The sequence below is a fragment of the Sylvia atricapilla genome, chromosome 4, assembly GCF_009819655.1.
Source record: "Sylvia atricapilla isolate bSylAtr1 chromosome 4, bSylAtr1.pri, whole genome shotgun sequence".
Lineage (NCBI taxonomy): Eukaryota > Metazoa > Chordata > Aves > Passeriformes > Sylviidae > Sylvia > Sylvia atricapilla.
The window spans coordinates 32,791,627-32,810,203 of record NC_089143.1 but is presented as its reverse complement, the minus strand read 5'-3'; the positions used below and the strand labels follow the sequence as shown (position 1 = coordinate 32,810,203).

At 49.7% G+C, this 18,577-nt stretch overlaps 1 protein-coding gene across 1 annotated transcript in view; it reads left to right on the top strand.

Annotated features, from left to right (window-relative positions):
- Nucleotides 1-18,315, top strand: part of SFXN5 (sideroflexin 5) — a 93,177-nt gene extending 74,862 nt beyond the window's left edge. The window contains 1 exon segment of the mRNA XM_066317541.1: nt 17,951-18,315. Coding sequence (XP_066173638.1) covers nt 17,951-18,028 — 78 coding nt within the window. The 3' untranslated portion in view covers nt 18,029-18,315.
- Nucleotides 18,316-18,577: the final 262 nt, after the last annotated feature.

Below are 18,577 nucleotides of genomic sequence, written 5' to 3'. Positions count from 1 at the left end.
AGGCTGGAAAAGCCCTCTGAGATCTTGGAGTCCCAACTGTTCCCCCAGCCCTGCCAGGGCCACCACTGACCGTGTCCCCAAGTGCCACATGCACAGGGCTGTGAAATCCCTGCAGGGATGGGAACTCCAGGCCTGCCCTGAGCAGCACCTACCAATGCCTGGCCACCCTTTCCAGGAAGAATTCCTTCCTAATATCCAGTTTAGACCTGCTCTGCTGCAACTTCCCTGGAAATTTCTGATTTCCTCCCTATTCCCAGGAAAAATCTTTTGGGATCATCAGGGAAGCAAGTCCGCAGCAGGTACCACCAAACCTCATTTATCCCAGATGTGACACTGCCACTGCTCCTTCAAAATCCTGGAATTCTAAAATGGTTTGGGTTGGAAGGACCTGAAGGACCCTCTGGTTTCATGCCATGACCAGGGACACCTCCCCGTGGAATTGTGACTTTCTGGGTGACAGATAATTCCTCCCGTACAGTATCTGATATCCCAGCGGGGAAAACCTCGTTGATTTTAGCAGCTGAATGAATTCTAACGTGCAGGGAATATAAATTCGGGACTGGTTTTCCTGCAGGTTGTTGTTGGGAGTGACCTTCTGCAGGCAGCTGAGCTGTTCTCAGCGCTGTAAACATGAATCAGTGCTCATGGTGAGGGCTCAGACGGATGACGTGAGCTGCCCACGCACCCTGTCAGGGAGAGGGAACCTCCCAGAGCCTGCCTGAGCTCTGCCTGCTGGGATCCAGCTCTGCCCCACGGGCTGAGCCCCCTGCACGGCTGGACCCCACATCTGCTCACACCGTGGGCTCAGGGGCTCCGCAGGCTGGTCAGTCACAGGATCCCAGACTGGTCTGCGTCAGGAGGGACCCTAAATCCCACCCAGTGCCACCCCTGCCATGGGGTGTCCCAGGGGGATCCAGCCTGGCCTTGGACATTCCCAGGGATCCAGGGGCAGCCCCAGCAAATTTGAGAATTCCAGCCCAGCCCCTCCCCACCCTCCCAGCCAGCAATTGCTGCCCAAGATCCCAGCCCAATGGCCCCTTTCCCAGTGGGAAGCCATTCCCTGTGTCCTGTCCCTCCAGGCCTTGTCCCCAGTCCCTCTCCAGCTCTCCTGGAGCCCCTTCAGGGGCTCAGAGGATTTTTCCCTTCTCCAGGGGAACATTCCAGCTCTCCCAGTTTATTTTCCCATTACATTTGCATTTTCTATAAACGTGTGAGTGTTTGACATTCCCCCCCTTCTCCAAAATCTCTTGGGAGGTTTCTGTGGGGATGCTCAAGGGAGCAAAGAGAGGGTTTTACCTGGAACAATCCCTCTGGATCCATTCCTGGATGGGAAACCCAGGTCTCCTTGCAGGGAGTGTTTCTCAAAACCTGTGAGTTTTTTGTAAATCAGGGAGCAAACACAGAGGCTGAAGTGTCCCTTCGTGGTTGTTTTGGGCCAGGAGTTTTTGTGGCCGCCTTTGATCCTCTCTCCTAACGAGGCTCAGATTCATAATTGGTTTTCCAGCAGAACTGAAGCTTTGCAATAGGTTGAATAAATTCGCTGGATAAATGCTTGTCCCATCAGCTGTAGCTGCTCCGGAGTTATTCCTGTTTTACAACAACTCCAGTGAAATCAGAGCTCAGCAAACAGAGGCACCAGTCTCAGGGAAACGGAATTCTGCAGGTGAGCAACCTCCACGTGCTGGGAAGGTTAAACCCACCCTGAGCCTTTTTTGGGGTCTATATCCAGCCTGGCAAAACCCTGGGTTTTGGAGGGAGGAAATTTCACTTGGATTTCTGCAGCAGTGCTCCAGAATCACAGCTTGGTTCTAGATATTACGGCTTTAAAGAGAACGTTATAAAAATAAATCTCTCGTATCAGCCATGAAACTATAGATCCTTGGGAATACTCACGGCTGGGAGCTGCTGAGAAACGTTCTTGTCATCCCAGGGTAGCGTTAACCGTGGGACCTAAACCCCATCAATATGCATTGAGTAATTCACTGCTGTTAAGTTTAGGAGAAACATGTAGTTAATGCATTTAGCCCACAACCTCCAACTGCCTCCCATGCCCCCCGGGGAATCTCTTCCCTCTCCCAATCCCGCAGCATCCCCACTGACAACTCCTACTCAGCGATGCACTGCCAATGGAAACAGCTGTGACAGCTCCAAACCCGAAAATGGGACTTGTGCAAATGAAATTCAGTGTAGCAGCAAGAAGAAAGAGCCACGGGGTTGCTCCGCTGCTTTTTCTGCCCCGTGGGGCCCTGCTGCTCCTGATGGTTCCTTCAGCAGCATCCACCAGGAGCTCGTGGGGAGAAAGGTGGAGAAATGGAGAAATGGAGCTGGAGAGTGGCAGAGAAACCTTCACCCACCTGAGCACTCCTGCCCTCGCCTGGAGGAAGTTTAAAGGGCATTTTTTGGAGAGGAGTGATGCTCAATGCAAACCGAGGCATCTTCCGGAATGAGCCTTGGTTTTCAGCCTTTCCTTAAAAATAATCTTCCTCTTGGATCTCCAGGACAAGGGGAATAAACAGCCTAAAATCCAAGGCTGAGCTATTGTTTTCCAATCTGTTTTAGCCTTCATCTTGTTGGCAGGCTGCTTTAGAAAAGCAAAAGGTTAATGAGCCAATGTGCAGTGGGATTATTGCAGTAAAGATGACAGTGAACCAGTAATTACTAATTAGATGCAGTTTAACAGGAGGAACAAGTGAAATCTCCTCTTCACCAACTGTCAATAATTAGCAGATTTGGTGAGGTTGAAATGTGTCCACAGTTAAAAGGCTGATTTTTTAATGAAATGGCACTTGACAAAAGAGCTGTATGGAGGTCACAGCCGCAGCCCTCGAGACGCTTCCCCATTCCATACTTAGGAGGGAAATCAGATGCAATCCAGCAGGGGGTCCCCGTGGAACCATCCCTCCCTTGGGATTGCTTTGCACAGGGGGAGGGGAGGGGAGCAGGAGGGATTCTCTGCAGTAATTTTGTCCAAGTTGGATGAGAAAGCCAGGGAAGGGATTTTGCCAGCTGCCATGGGGAAAAATGTTTGAGAAGTGAGAAGTTCTGCTTTGCTTCTGGGGCTGGGGAAACGGTTTCCTGGGAGTCTGGGAAGCCTTGGGGTGGAGGCTGGGCTTGGAAGGAGCTCCCTCTCAGCAAAGAAGTGGCACGAGGTCCTGAAGGGCTGGCAGGAGGCTGGAAGCTCAGTGGGAAGTGTCTCCCAAAGGCTGCAGAGGATTCAAGCTGTGCCTTAGAAATTGTTTCCTGCTGCTCCAACGGTGCCTTTGGGAGCACCAAGAGGTTCATCCAAGGTTCCTCTCCTGAGTGCTGACCCAGCTCATCTGGTTTATCTTCTGGCTTATCTTTTGGTTTATGTCCTGGTTCGTCTTCTGGTTTATCTTCTTCCCTTTCCCTTGTTGACAAAGGCCAGAGAATCTTTGTTCTCCATGAGAACCTCAAATGCAGAGGTGATCCCAGGGGGCTTCTTTCATGGCCATGAAATGATTGATTTGAGCAGAACTCCCAGGATTTACGTGACAGTGAGTGGCTGAACTCCCAAAGGCTGCAGAGGATTCAAGCTGTGCCTCAGAAATTGTTTCCTGCTGCTCCAACAGTGCCTTTGGGAGCACCAAGAGCTTCATCCGAGGCTCCTCTCCTGAGTGCTGACCCAGCCCATCTTCTGGTTTATCTTCTGGTTCCTCTTTTGGTTTATGTCCTGGTTCATCTTCTGGTTCATCTTCTGGTTTCTCTTCTTCCCTTTCCCTTGTTGACAAAGGCCAGAGTATCTTTGTTCTCCATGAGAACTTCAAATGAGGTTCTTCTGACTTAGAAATGCCATGGAATAGAACAGACATTGGTGAGAGAGAAATGGAACTAGAAACAAGTTTCAAAGGGTGGGCTTGCAGATAAGACTGGATACTTTGGAGAAATGGAACTATGAAAGGTGCATTGTAGTTGGACCCACGAGGGGTAATTTTAGATGGTTGGCTTTAAGGCATTTACAGCATTGAGTGGCAAAAGCTGATAGGTCAAGAAATGCTTATAATGGATTGGAATTAGGAAATAATTTGGCTTCTGCTTGTGATGGGGTGAATTATGACATCTGTACTGTCTCACCCTTCACATGAGACTGAAAATGGAATAAAAGTTTTAAAAACACCTCTCAGTTGCCCCAGAATCCACCCTGAGCATCCCAAATGTGCCCCAGGATCATCCTGAGCACCCCAAATGAGCATCCACAGAAGGGACTCAGGTGTCTCTGCTCCAGGTCAGGCCTCAGGTGAACACTGGAGGGCAGAGATCTCCTCAGGCTCTGCTGCCAGGGTCACAAGTGAAGGTCACCAAGGTCACAGGTGAAGGTCACCTCTGTCACCCCACAGCTCTGATGGAGCCTCCCTTGCTGCCCACTTGGCCATGATGGGCTCCTGGCTGCAGGGATCTGCTCCCACCTGGAATTTTTCTCTCTGGCATCATCTCCACCAACAGAGACCCGGAGCTGGGTTTGCTTTAGAGCTTGCAAGGTCAGGCCACCCTCCATGGGATGAACTCCAGCTCAGCATGACAGCAGAGCTTTTTGGGGAGCTCAGGTGCACTCAAAGCAAGGACAGAGGCAGGTTCAGGTGCCCCAAACCTTCCTGAGGTAGTTCAGAGCATTCCTGGTGAAGGTATTCCCTAAGAATATGGGAAAGGGTGCCAGGCTTGGTCCTCTCCTGCCCTTCCAGCGGTGCTTTGTCCTGAGCTGCTGATCCAGCAGCCTCCAGCTCCTTCCTGCTTTTTGGGTCAGAGTCTGGTGCTTCTGCAGAGACCGCACAACCCAAACATTCCAAGCTCTGGGACATTCCAGTCAGGAACACCCGCCAGATTCTCCTTTTTGTGTGGTAACTCCTCATTCCCACCACGTGATGCTCTCTTAGGTTCTCGTCCTGGGCTGTACCCAGTGTTGTGTCCTGGTAATTCCCGTCTGCCTGCTCCACCTGGTGGAATTCCAGCTGCAAATCCATGGTGGTGATCCCCCAGAGGCAGCACTTGCCCTGTCCCAGGGCCATCCCCAGTTCCCAAACTCATTCAGAAGCTCTTCCCAGACCTTTGGATTCATGTCCCAACACAACTGAAACTTCTCTTGACCAGGAGAGAAGGAACTAGTCTGGCAAAGTAAAGAACATTTCTGGATCATGACACCTCCCATTTCCATGGGGTGTTTTCTCCCCCACTTCTTTCCCAAAATCCCAAAATCAAAGCATTTCCTTCCTCCTAGAGCTGGGAGATCTCAGTCACTTCTTCTGGGAGAAAATGCCTTTGTTCTCTAAAATTGTGTAATTATGGAATGGTTTGAGTGGGAAGGGACCTTAAAACTCATCTTGTCCCACCCCATCCATGGGCAGGGACATCTTCCACTATCCCAGGCTGCTCCAAGTGGCCAGCCTGGCCTTGGACACTGCCAGGATGGGGCATTTCCAAGGGGAAAGGGAAGAGAAGAGAAAGAGAAAGAGAAAGAGAAAGAGAAAGAGAAAGAGAAAGAGAAAGAGAAAGAGAAAGAGAAAGAGAAAGAGAAAGAGAAAGAGAAAGAGAAAGAGAAAGAGAAGAGAAAGAGAAAGAGAAAGAAAGAGAAAGAGAGAAAGAGAAAGAGAAAGATGAAGGCTCTGGCCTTCAGGAGTTCCATTATCCCTGCTGGAGCCCCTGGGACACCTCAGGGTGGTTAAATTTCCACCTGCTCCGCCTGTTTGGGTGATTCTTGGGCTCGCTGCCACCTCAGGGCCGGGGAAGGTCAGGAGTGAGCAGAGCCCTGATGGCTTTGGGGGCTGTGCCTTTGTTCTCCCTGTCCCGCAAGCCTTTGATTTGTGACCCAGCTGGATTTTTTTTTCCTGGCCGCTCCTGGGAGCTCTCCTTTGTTTCCCCACTAAAAAAAAAAAAAAAAAAAAAAGAAAGAAAAAAAAAGTCCCCCGCTGAACATTTCCCTCAAAACGCTGAGCTGGAGCAGCAGAGACCTGAGCCGGGGTGTTCTTTGTGGTCAGCGGGGTGGGTGTGGGAGCAGGGACCCCTGAGCAGCGCCCAGGGGCTCTGGCAGCTCAGACGGGATCTGGTTTCATGTTTATGGCCCTGGGAGACAGGTTCAAGTATGTAAACTATCCCCCTGCAAGCGCGGGCTGCTGCAGGTGTGTGGGTGCTGGTGGGCATGAAAAAAAAAACATTCCTGACACCAGCTCTTTTGAGGAGTCTTCACCTCCTGATGGCTATAAGCCATTAGGAGTCAAAAGAAAGAGCTGACATCCGACAAGTCCGGATAAACAGCTAAACATTAACCCTTAAAGTGGCCCGAAAAAACAAGACTTAAAAGGCTCTTTGTGGAAAGAAGACAGTTTTTTGGGTGGTGGGTTTTTTTTTTTTTCAGGGCTGTTAATTGCTGTCTTTCTTCAGGACACCTCTCAGCAGCACCTACTGTAAACAGAGGGGCTCCTGCCCAGCTCTTCCCCCGGGATTCCTGCACTGCCCTGGCCATTCCTGAGCCCTCCGGTGGCTCCTGGGCTTTGCTGCTTTCATCCGGGCCTGAAAACCAAAATATCCCTTCCCCTCTTCTGCCAGCCCATCCTGAACACTTCCCGGGAATCACGGAATTCCTTGAGCTGGAATGATCCACCAGGATCACCCAGTCTGACTCCTGGCCCCGCACAGGAATCATTAAATCAGAAAAGTCCTTTAATATCATCAAGGCCAGCCATTCTTGGTCAGAGGTCACTTGGTTCACCTCCAAATCTTCTCTGCCTGTTTCCTGCCTTACCCCTCTCTTGCCACACAGGGTTGGATCAGTCCTTTTTTTTGGTGTGTTTGGAGTTGTTTTAGCTCACCTGGAACGACTCCGACTGCTCCAAGAGGTGCAGGATGCAGAGGAAGGGGATGAGTTGTCCAGACTTGCCTGCTTAGGGCTGAGAATGCCTTATTAATCACATCTCCCATATATAATTATCTGTAATTGCCTTTTAAATTTCCTGTTCCTCGTGAGGCTGGTCGTCTGCAGGAGAAGGAAATGTGCCCAAGGTTGAGATCCTGAGGAATTTGCTCAGCTTCCCTAAAGCACCAAGGGCATCCCTAAATCCTGCTCTTCCATTGTGCTCTTCCTCCTGAACAGCACAATGAAAGAAATTGAAAGAAATTGTTCCGTTCTCATAATAAAAAAAACATCGTATTCAGTCAAAGTATTTTTCACAAAACCATGGAAAGCTCATGAGTAGAATCGTGGAATGGTTTGGGTTGGAAAAGACCTTAAAAATCCTCTCATTTCTGCCCTGTCCTGCAGCAGAGCTAGAGGTGGGTGCTGTGAACAAAACATCCATGGCAAAAAAAAAAAAAAAAAAACAAAAAAAAACTCAAGAAAAATCTTCTGGATTGGATAAATCTCAGGAGCCAGAACAGCCTGAGAATTCAGGGGTCAACATTTTCAGCAAAGAACAACAAATCCTTTCTTCCTTGACAGAGCTGCTTGAGGAATTCCTGCTGGAATGGACCTGAGAGCTCATTTTCATCTGAAGGGAAACTTTTTAATGATATCCATGTTCAAAAGTAGGATTTTTTTTTTTCTTCCAAGAAAGGAGAAATTCGTGGAGTTTTTGTGAAGGTGCTTCTCCTTTTGTGAAAGAGAAAGGAGAGTACATGTCGGCGCTTTTAATTCTAGCAAAATGTCAGGAATTATAAACCAAACTCTGCAATTTTGGGATTTCTCAAGGCCATATTTGGAGTTGGTGATTTTTCCACCAATCCAGGGGCTTGGATGTTCCAAAAAAAAAAAAAAAAAAATCTTCATCCTGTAATGTGAGGGTTCTTCCAGGAATCCAGGGAGAAGTTTCTTCAGCCCTCTCCTGAGGAAGGTGCTGGCCTGGCCATGAGCCCTGAGGTGACCAAACTGCTTCTGTAGCAGCCTGAGGCCTTTCTGGAGCTGGTGTGGAAATGGATTTATTGTGGTGAACTCAGATTTACCCCCTGGGCACCATCCCACCCCCTCCCACCCTGAGCAAAGCCCAAAACAGAGGGGAACAGGTTTAGCTCCCACAGAGCCCTCAGGTGTCTCCTCTCCCTAGAAGACACAGGGAACTTCTTCTGACCTTACTATTTGAAATTTTATGGTCTCAGAACTTTGATTTGGGGGGGTTGTGGTGGTTTTGTTTTAACACTTAAGGTTTCTGTCCCAGAAGACTCCAAATCCCAACTCTGCCATGACTTGGAGGTGGTGCCATGCTGGGGCTGGACCTTCCAATTTTTATAAAGCTGGGAGTGCTGAGAGCTCAGTGGTAACCAACCCCCCCCAAAACCCCAAATAAAGGCTTAGAAACCATAATATTTCAAACAGCAAGATCAAGAAGTTCTCAGCGTCTATCAGATGTCACTGGTGTCACTTTGAGGTCCCAGCAGGGCACCCACCTCCAGCTCCTGTAGGACAGGGCAGAAATGAGAGGATTTTTAAGGTCCCTTCCAACCCAAACCATTCCATGATTCCATGATTCTACTCCTCAGCTGACAGGAGACTTTTTTTTCGGGTTTTTTTGCCATGAATGTTTTGACTTTTCCAGCAGAGCTGTATCCCAGGGCTGCTGCCTCACCTGGGATGGACACAGACAAGGGGCAATTAAAAAGCATGAAATTAAAGTTCTCTTTAAACAGTAAAAATGGAGGAAAGTTGGAATATTTGGTAGTTCTGGAATATTTGGCTGTTCTGGCTCCTGAGATTCATCCATTCCAGAAGATTTTTCTGGGTTTTTTGGGGGTTTGTTGGTTTGGGGTTTTTTTGTTTTGTTTTGTTTTGTTTTTTTTTTGCTGTGGATGTTTTGGCCACCAGCACCCACCTCCAGCTGCTGCAGGACAGGGCAGAAATGAGAGGATTTTCAAGGTCTTTTCCAATCCAAACCATTCCATGATTCTGTGATTCTACTCCTCAGCTGACAGGAGACTTTCCATGGTTTTGTGAAAAACATTTTGACCAAATAAAGCGGGTTTTTTATTATAAAAACTGAACATTTCTTTCAAGCGCAGAGGTCAAAAAGATTGAGAGAAACCTAAAATGAAGAGAACTGTAGAACTGTACTGGTCACCTGTGAAATTCAAGTTCTGCTCCTAAACTGAAATAAGACTTTTTTTTTTTTTTTTTTTTTTTTTTTTTTCCCATGGATGCTTTGACTGCATCCACCTCCCTTCTGCCTTCCCAGAACACCTTTTTCAGACAAAAAACCAAAAACAAACAAACAAACAAAAACCCAACCCCTCCACCAAAACAAAAGCCAAAACCCCAAAAAACCAACAACAACAAAGCAAAAACAAGCAAAAAAAAAAAAAAAAAAAAAAAAAAAAAAAAAAAAAAAAAAGACAGTTGGAATATTTGGCTGTTCTGGAATATTTGATTGTCTTGGCTTTTGAGAGTTATTAAGCTCAGGAGAGTTTCCTAACGCCCTCAGGAGAGAGCGTTATTAAGCGCAGGGAGTTTTTGTCTCCCTGTGGGGCACTGGGAGGTGAGAGGGGATTGGTTTGGGGATGACCACGGGGCTGGAGCTGCTGGGCTGCAGAGCTCCAGGACAGGCTGGGACATGCAGGGGACAGGGGTCACCTCCAGCCCAGGTGTGAGGTTGTTATCCCACCTGCTGCCTCTGTTTTATCATCACTCATCCCCTGCTGGGCAGCTCCCTGCTCCAGCCACAAATCCACATTTCCCTTCTTCCCACATCGTTAAACGTCGAGGTTTTTGCTGAGAGTTTTCCCTCAGAGGAGCTGTGCTGTGGGGATTTCCCAAAAGTGAGATTAACAACTCCCACCCTTGATGGTAGAGTAGTGAAATCAGGTTAGGAAAGACTTTTAAGGTCGTCAAGGCCAACCATTAACCCAACACCACAGAACCACAGGATCTTTTAGGCTGGAAAAGACCTTTAAAAATCCTCAAATCCAACCACGAAGCCAGCACTGCCCAATCCAGTGAAATGGGGGAGGTTGCAGTCCCACAGCTGTCCCAGAATTCCTGAAATCTGTTCTGCTTCAGGGCACTTGGTTATTCCCATTTCAGCTGAGGGCAGGAACGTCCCTGCAAAGCATCCCCTGGCAAACAAAAAAAAAAAGTCTCCTGGAATGGAAAACCTTCAAAATCCACAACAGCCAAATAAAATAAAAATAGAATAAAAAGTCTCCTGAACTTAACTCTCAAAAGCCCAAACAACCAAATATTCCAGAACAGCCAAATATTCCAACTTTCCTCCTTTTGTTTGTTGGTTTGTTGTTGTCGTTTGGGATTTTGGTTGGTTGGGTTTTGTTTGGGTTTTTTGTTGTTGTTGTTGTTGTTTTGGTCTGAAAAGGTCAGAAAAAGGTGTTCTGGGAAGGCAGAAGGGAGGTGGATGCAGTCAAAGCATCCATAGCAAAAAAACCCCAGTCTCCTGACAGCTCAGGAGTAGAATCATGGAACCATGGAATGGTTTGGCTTGGAGAGGACCTTAAAAATCCTCTCATTTCTGCCCTGTCCTACAGAGGTGGGTGTTGGTGGCCAAAACATTCATGGCAAAAAACCCAGAAAAATCTTCTGGAATGGATGAATCTCAGGAGCCAGAACAGCCAAATATTCTGACTTTCCTTCATTTTTACTGTTTAAAGAAAACTTTAATTTCAAGCTCTGGTGCTTTTTAATTGCCCCTTGTCTGTGTCCGTCCCAGGGGATCCAGCTCTGCTGGAAAAGTGCTGACCATGGGTCCTGTCACAGGCCAAGCATTCCCGTCTTTTCTCCCTTCTTTGGAATGATGAAAAGGAGTAAATTTGGGGTGTTTGGCTGTTCTGGCTCCTGAGATTTGTCCATTCCAGAAGATTTTTCTGGGCTTTTTTGTTTTGTTTTGTTTTGTTTTGCCATGGATGTTTTGGCCTCCAGATGCTGTAGGAAAGGGCAGAATTGAGAGGATTTTTAAGGTCTCTTCCAAGCCAAACCATTCCATGATTCCATGATTCCACTCCTGAGCTGTCAGGAGACTTTCCATGGTTTTGTGAAAAAACAAAAGATTTTTTTATAAAAAACATTTTGACTGAATACAACTTTTTCTTTATTGTAAATTTCTTTCAAAGACAGAGGTCAAAAAGACTTGAGAGAAACCTAAAATGAAGAGAACTGTACTGGACACCTCCTAAATTCAAGTTTTATTATTCATCTGAAGGAAAACTTCACAAAATTCAGGTTTCTCTCAAAATTCTTTTCCCCCAACTCTGCAGTTTGGACAGAAAACCAAATATCCATCATTCACGAATCATTCATTTGTACTTAGGTCATGAGGACATCCCTCAACCAGTGTGTCCAGCTTTGGGACATGCCAGGATTGCAACTGGGTAGAAAAACTGGGAATTTGTCAGAAAAGAGCTTTAACCCCAGCATTTCAGGCAGCAATCTGCCTTGCTGAGGAGAACCACGAGTTTTGTCTGTCAGGTTTAACAAAGCTGAGCTGATAATCTTTGGACACTCGCACGGGAAGGAAATCTCTGGCAGGAGAGAGCTCCTCGGGGCAGCAAATGGATACATGAAGAGCTGGATTGTGGATTTAGGAAAATTCCAGCTGTGGGGGAGGCTGGTGCTCTTTGGAGCAGGACACGGAGAGGCCTTGGGGCTCCACAGCTGCTTCTGGAAGCAGGGGCTGGAGATCCTCTGAGAAATCTTCTCTGTGATATAATCAAAAGGTTTTTGGAGCATTTCCCTGAATTCTCTCACCTTCAGATCACATTCAGTTGTCTGCAGGGCTGTAACAATTCCAGGAGGAGCTCCTCAGCCAACACTGCTGTCCTCATCTCATTCCTTAGGGACTGATCCATGGGGGGCACTTCGGTGGTTTGGGTGGGATGGGACCTAAAATCCCATCGGATTCCACCCCCTGCCATGGGCAGGGACACTCTTCATGAGCAAGGACACCTTCCATGGACAGGGACACTTTCCATGGCCGTGGACACTTTCCATGGTCAGGGACACCTTCCATGGTCAGGAACACTTACTGTGATCAGGGACACCTTCCATGGATACCTTCCATGGACAAGGACATTTTCAATGGACATCTTCCACTAGGCCAGGTGCTCCAAGCCCCATAATCGAAGGGGAACTGATCAGTGACCTGAAATGCCACTGAGACACCCACAAATCCATGTGGGACAGGATGGATCCATCCAACGTGGCTGGGAGAGCTGGGGGAAGGACTCACTGAGACATTTCCCCATCCTTTATCTGCACTCCTGGAGAACTGGGAGAGTCCAGGTTGACTGGGAATGCAAATGGGTCATGGAGCCCTCATGACAACAAAGGGGCTGGAGCGTGTCTAGGGAAAGGAAGGGAGCTGGGAAGGGGCTGGAGAATTCCTGAGGGAGCTGGGAAGGGGCTGAGCCTGGAGAGAAGGAGGCTCAGGGGGACCCTGTGGCTCTGCACAAGTCCCTGCCAGGAGGGGACAGCCGGGGGGGTCGGGCTCTGCTCCCAGGGAACAGGGACAGGAGGAGAGGGAACGGCCTCAGCCTGGGCCAGGGGAGGCTCAGGGTGGACACCAGCAGGAATTTCCTCATGGAAAGGGTGCTCAGGCCTTGGAAGTGCCCAGGGAGGTTTGGAGTGCCCATCCCTGGAGGGATTTAAAGCCCTGTGCATGTGGCACTTGAGGACAGGGGACAGTGATGCCCTTGGCAGTTCTGTGGGTGGTTTGGGTTTGTGACCTCGGAGCACCTTTCCAACCTCAAGCATTCCATGATTCCATGGTGCCACAGCCCTTCCTACACCAGGCTGAGCTTCCCGAGGGCTCACAGAGCCTGGCCCTGCCCTGGTGACCAAAGGCCTCGCAGGAGATGGCCGAGAGCTGCTGGAAAGGCCAGGAGACCCTTGCCAGGCTCCAAACGAGCCACCACCACCAGAAGACACAGTGACCATCCTGGTCCTCCCTTCCCCCAGCCCAGAGCAGCATCCGTCAGTCCCCAAGACCCTCCCCCTCCCAAAATTGGCTGCTTTTTCCCTTCTTCTCCTCCCCCCTTCCCTTTTTTTTTTTTTTTTTTTCCTTTTTCTTTTTTTTTTCTTTTCCTTTTTTTTTTTTTTTTTTTTTTTTTTTTTTTTGGCTGAGTGATGAGCTGTATGCCAAATCCATCTGCTCCTGTCTCCCCTAGCTGCCTTCCATATCGTTCCAGGATCCCTGGCAGCCAGCCTAGACCTATCTCTCTCCCTTGCACTCTCCGGAGCACATTCCTTTCTACACCTTTTCCCGAGCTGGGATAGAAATGAGTATCAACCCCAAACAAAAAGCATCTGCTTTCTGCCTGCTGCTGCCTCACCGGCCGCGCCTGCACGCTACACCCGTGTCAGCAGCCATGCAAAACACACACAACCCCCCGCTCGCACCCAGCCGGGAGCGGCTGCCGGGATTTGGGACGCCCGGAGCTTCCCCCGCGCCCGCTCCCGCGCCGGCTCCGCAGCACCAGCTGTGACCACCGCACCATTTGTTCCTCCAGCCCACGCCAGCACTCGGAGCCAGTTCTTTATCACCCCAATTAGCCTTGTCTGAGCTGATGAGAGGAGAGAGGCTTCCACCGCAAGGCAGGGATGGGGGGAAGAAGAGCTGGAGGAGCCGTGGGTACCCGGGAGGCGATTCCCAGCTTTGTTTTCCTGGGGAGGGGATGGGTTTCACCGGGTCGGGGGCAGCGGTGCTGGCACTGCTGCCATCCTGCCTGAGTTACCTGAGCCGTGCTGGTCCATAAACAGGTGCTAAATGAGGTTCAGGGCACAGAGTTTCTTGGGGTTTCCCTCCCCTTTTTTTCCCCCTCGTGCTCTTGGCTATCTGCCACAGGGAAAGGAGCATCCTCAGGCTTCACCTGCTCCCAGGGGCTAGGGTGGGCTGTGCTTCATCCCAGCCACGTTTTGGGGTCAGCTGGGAGGTTGCAGCCTGGTGGTGTCCCAGTGAGGATCTCCCTGGATCCATGGCAAAGCTTCCAGCGGCCTCATAGGGCACTGAAGGAATTCCCACAGCCTCACTGGAGAGCTTCCCATGTTGGACACCAAGTTGTCAGTGCAGCCATCAGCCCCAAATCCTGGCATTTGACCCCAACAACCCCCTTTATAGCTTCCTACCCTGAGTCCCTCAGTGCTGCTGGGAGCTTCTGTCCCTCCTGGACTTCTGCTGGATTCACTGGTGAAGGCTCTTTCCTGGTAACACCCCAGTGCCATCATCCCAAAGCCTGGATGGGGATTTTTTTGGTTTCTTTTGCCCATGGATGTGATTCAAACCCAGCCCCATGGTGGGCGCTTGGCTTGAAGGGACAAAGTCCCGTGTGTGGGACGGTGGGACAGGTCCCATCAGTGTAGGCCCAGCAGATCCCAACCTGTCCGTCAGAGCACCCTCCAAGGCAGCTGCTCCTGTACAGGAGAGTTCCCAGCAAGGCCATGACCATGGTCAGGGTCATCTTGGGAGCTGAGACACCTAAATCTTGACAAGGAACTGTGATCTCCACATCCGTCACAATTCCATAGCCAGTGGTGATGCCTTGGGAAGGCTGAGCTGGAACAGAGACTGGGCAGAGCCAGAGAATAAAGCAGAGATTTATTAAAATGCCTTTAAGGATACACCTTGGGCAGGACAAGAGCCTGGCCAGGGCTACACCCAAAATGGACCCCAAATGGTCACAAAATAGACACAAAATGGACAGAAAATGTCACAGAGTGGCTGACCAGTCACGAGGTCTCACACTTTTATAAGTTTTGGTGCATTTGCACATTGGGGTTCAATTGTCCAATTCAGCTCCAGGCTGTGAGGTCCCATCCTTCTTGTCCCTCCCTCCAGCCACCCTTGTTTGTGCTTCTGGGGCTGAAAGTTGTCCTTGGTGTGCAGCAGGAAAAGGATTTGTTTTGTGTCCCTGCTGTGTGCAGAGCTGAGTGACACTGAGTGTGAGCTCAGAACTGCACCCCTGGGCAGCAGAGTCTGAAATACAGATAGATAAAACTTAAGGCATCAGTGGAAGGTTGGCTGAGCAGATCCAGGGTTCTGGACAGCTGGAAGAGCAGTCTGCCCCCAAATGAGTGAAATTACACTTTCCAACAAAAAACACCAACAAGGAAGTCAAAGACTGACCTGATGCACAGCAGGGTTGGGGTTCGATGTTGTCTGGATATCTGTAACCCACTACCGTCTCCCTGTTCTTCTCCATCTGATTTCCAGGTAGGAGGAGTAGGTTCCTCCTGCTGGATTTCTGAGCAGCTTTCCCAATTTCTTGTCCATTTTTCCGTGGTGCAGGGGCACCCCTTGGAGCTCCTGAGGCTCTAGAGTAGATTTTAATCACTTCTTGAATAAAGTCAGCCAGAAGGAGACCTGCAGAGGAGGCTCCAGTTCAATCAGTCATTCCCAGTTTCTCCAACATCTTCCCAGGCTTTGGGAAAGTGCTTGGGTTTGGTATCAGCTCCAAACCAGGGCCTGTGGCTGGTGGTGTCACAGAGGCCCCTGCTGGGTGCTCATCCTGCATGAGAACCATGGAATGATTAAAACGGAAAAGCCCTCAGAGCCCGTCCAGTCCAACCCTTGCCCCAGCACTGCCAAGGCCACCACTGACCTTGGTGGTCATACATCCGTGTGGCTTTGGAGCACTTCCACCTCAGGCACGAATTCCCAAGTCTTTCTGCTCAGCCACCGGAACTATCCCACCTCCATCCCACCCTCCCTGAGCCCACCTCAGACCCGTCTGTAGAGCCTTGCTGTGGATGAAGAACTCATCCCCCAAGTAGGGAAAGGAGCTGGTTCCCCCTGGACCAGGGGGGTGGAAGCTGGAAGGATCTACAGACAATTACCTCATCTCTTCCTTCCACCGTGGCAACCTCAGCTCTGCCTAAACTATTCTTGATGGCTTCCCAGTAATTTGTGCTGCAAACTTCCCACCACAGACGCCCCACACCTTCCCCGAGCAGTCGGCTGCGATATTTTGCTCTTCCCACCAGGATACTCTTCCTGCTGTTCAGCTTGGATTGTGCTCGCTGCTTCTTGAATTGTGTCCCAAGAGAGCGTGAACACAACACTGCTCCTTCCTCCCCTCCTTCCTTCTTTCCTTCCTTCCCTCTCCCAGCCTGGTGCTCATCCCCTCGTGCTCCCAGCCCAGCATGTCCCCATCCTCAGCGCTTCCCGGGGCTTTGGGAGCACGGTCTGGGCTCCACCAGGGCAGGTGGGACTCTCCTGGGAGCTCCCAGTTCTCCAGACCCTCAGAGAGGGTGGGACCGGGGAGGGTCTCCATCAGGTGCCCGTGGAGGCTGGCTTTGAGCTGCCCCATTTCCCAAGCCCTACCATGGACGGTCAGCGCTGACCCACCCAATTCCCAGGTGGAATTCATTCCAAAGCACAGAATCTCAGGATGGCTGAGGTTGGAAAAGCCCTCTGAGATCACAGAATCCAGCCTGTGACCCACCCCCACCTTGGCACCTGTGTGGCATCACCACATCCAGCCATTCCCTGAACCCCAGGCTGGCAGCTCCTCTTCCCACCCGGATATTTTCCTCCCGCTGCTCAAACCCACCCAGCCCCAAAAACCTGGGAGCTTTTCCCTCTGTCCCTGGCAGAAAAAATCCCCACACAATGGGAGGAAAAGCTGCGTCAGAGGCAGGCAGAGCAGAGTTAATCCTCCCTGGGAAGGGATCCGTCGGATCCGGATCTCCTGCACCTTTCCCGGTGCTCTCCCGGCACAATGCTTCACTTTGTGCTGCAGCATTGAAAGGAATGGTGAAGTTGCTAATAATGGCACTAAAAGAAAATATGCTACATCTGTTATGGATAGCAGTACAAAATTAGCTGATCACACCTCTGACACCCAAGATGTCTTCACTTAAAATACTCGTTGGCTTTACTTTACATAATTTGCTGATTATATTTAAAAGAAATACAATTTTGCAATTACTGTTCTTTCTGGTGTGCTATCTATGCATCATTTTCTTTTTATGTTTATATATTTCTCCTTCATTAGTGCAGTCTGAAGGGTGATTAGATCCCTTCAAACATTTTACAGAGGTTAAACGTTGATTAAGATTTAATTATTACTGTAAATAGCTTGGAATGACATATGGTGCAAAAACCTGACATATGTGCATTTGAATAAATGAAGTGCTATTTCCCATGATGCTTCAGTAGCTGTTTAACAGCTTTGCTGAAGGGTTATGTTGCACCTCATGTTAAGATTGCTTTGATGTTATATTTTGTTGGGTTTTTGCAGCTGAAAGCTAAGAACAGTTTTTCCAGTTTTTAAAAACATTGAATATTTTAAATACCTAAATTGTTTTGCACAAATTTTTGCTAATTTGTCTAACTAGGTTAAACATTTTCAAAAGCATTTCGATTTTTAACGTGGGCTCCTCGCATTGTGTCAGCACCAGCATGGGTTTCAATGGATGGGGTTTCGGAAAATTCCAGGTTTTCCAAGGTGTCCTGTCCCGGCTGGGAGCGGGGTCTTTGCTTCCCGTGGGGAGCAGGGATCTCTGCTGGGGATGCAGAGATTCCAAGTGATTTCAGAGCGAGGGAAAGCTTCAGGAGAAGCTGGCGGATGGGGGAAAAAATGATGGAAAGGGACGGAGATTTGGTGGCGATGGAGAAAGGGGCAGGAAGGGTTTGGCTGTGAGGGTGGAGCCGAGCGAGGCTCTGCCCTGGTGGCACCGCTCAGCCCTGGGCTTTGGCAGGTCCAGCTTTGGGCAGAGGCTCCCGGAGAGCTGCAGGGAGAGAGGAAAGGATGGAAAGCTGGGCTGGGTGGGATGCGTTGGAGCCTCAGACACTCTATAATTCATTGAGCACTGCCAGGCAGCGAACGTGCAGCGTTCCGTGTGCCACAAACCCATCCAGATCCGGGGAAGGGAAGGGGGGGCTGGGGACTGGAGCACAGCACATGGAGCACCAGGAGAAGGCGTGATTGACGTGGAATTATTTCCATCTCCACGTTAATTGATCGATCCCTGGAGCTGCTCAGGGTCTGAGCTCCCCTCTCCTCTTTGCCTCGGCAGATCGAGACGTCTCAGCTGGAGCCGGAGATCGCCATGGCCACCAGCAGTAAGACTGTGGTCTACAACAAAGGGTTGTGAGTGCAAGAGAAGCACCCTGGCCCCCAGAAGGTCTGGGGAGGGAAGATGGGAAGCTCCAGACCCCGCCTGGGAGGAAGCAAACAACAACAACAACAACGAGATGAAATCATAGAGCTCAGTGATAGGAACTGCTCCCGGCAGCCCGGGAGTGAATTAACACCTGCAGAGAACTGACACCTCACACCACTCAAAAAAAGATTAATATTAAAAAGTTTTCACTTAGCAACAGGAGCAGCGACTACAACAAATAAAATCACCTTGAAACACTTTAGAACTAGCTAACAAAACTCGGAATTACTGGCACTGCATGGAGGGAGTTCAGCGGCGAGCTCACCGACGTCACCCAGCACGTCTTGTGTCCACGGGAGCTCAGTCCCTGCTGATGCTGCACAACACCAATTCTGCAGAGACCAAGGGCTGCGTGGATGTGATTGATCAGGTGATTGGGAACGCCCAGTGTTGATTTCCTGCCCATCCCACCCCAGCAATCATGCTCTGAAGAGGAATTCCCACATCCGTGTGCCCAGTGAAGGGCTTGGCTGTGCCCTC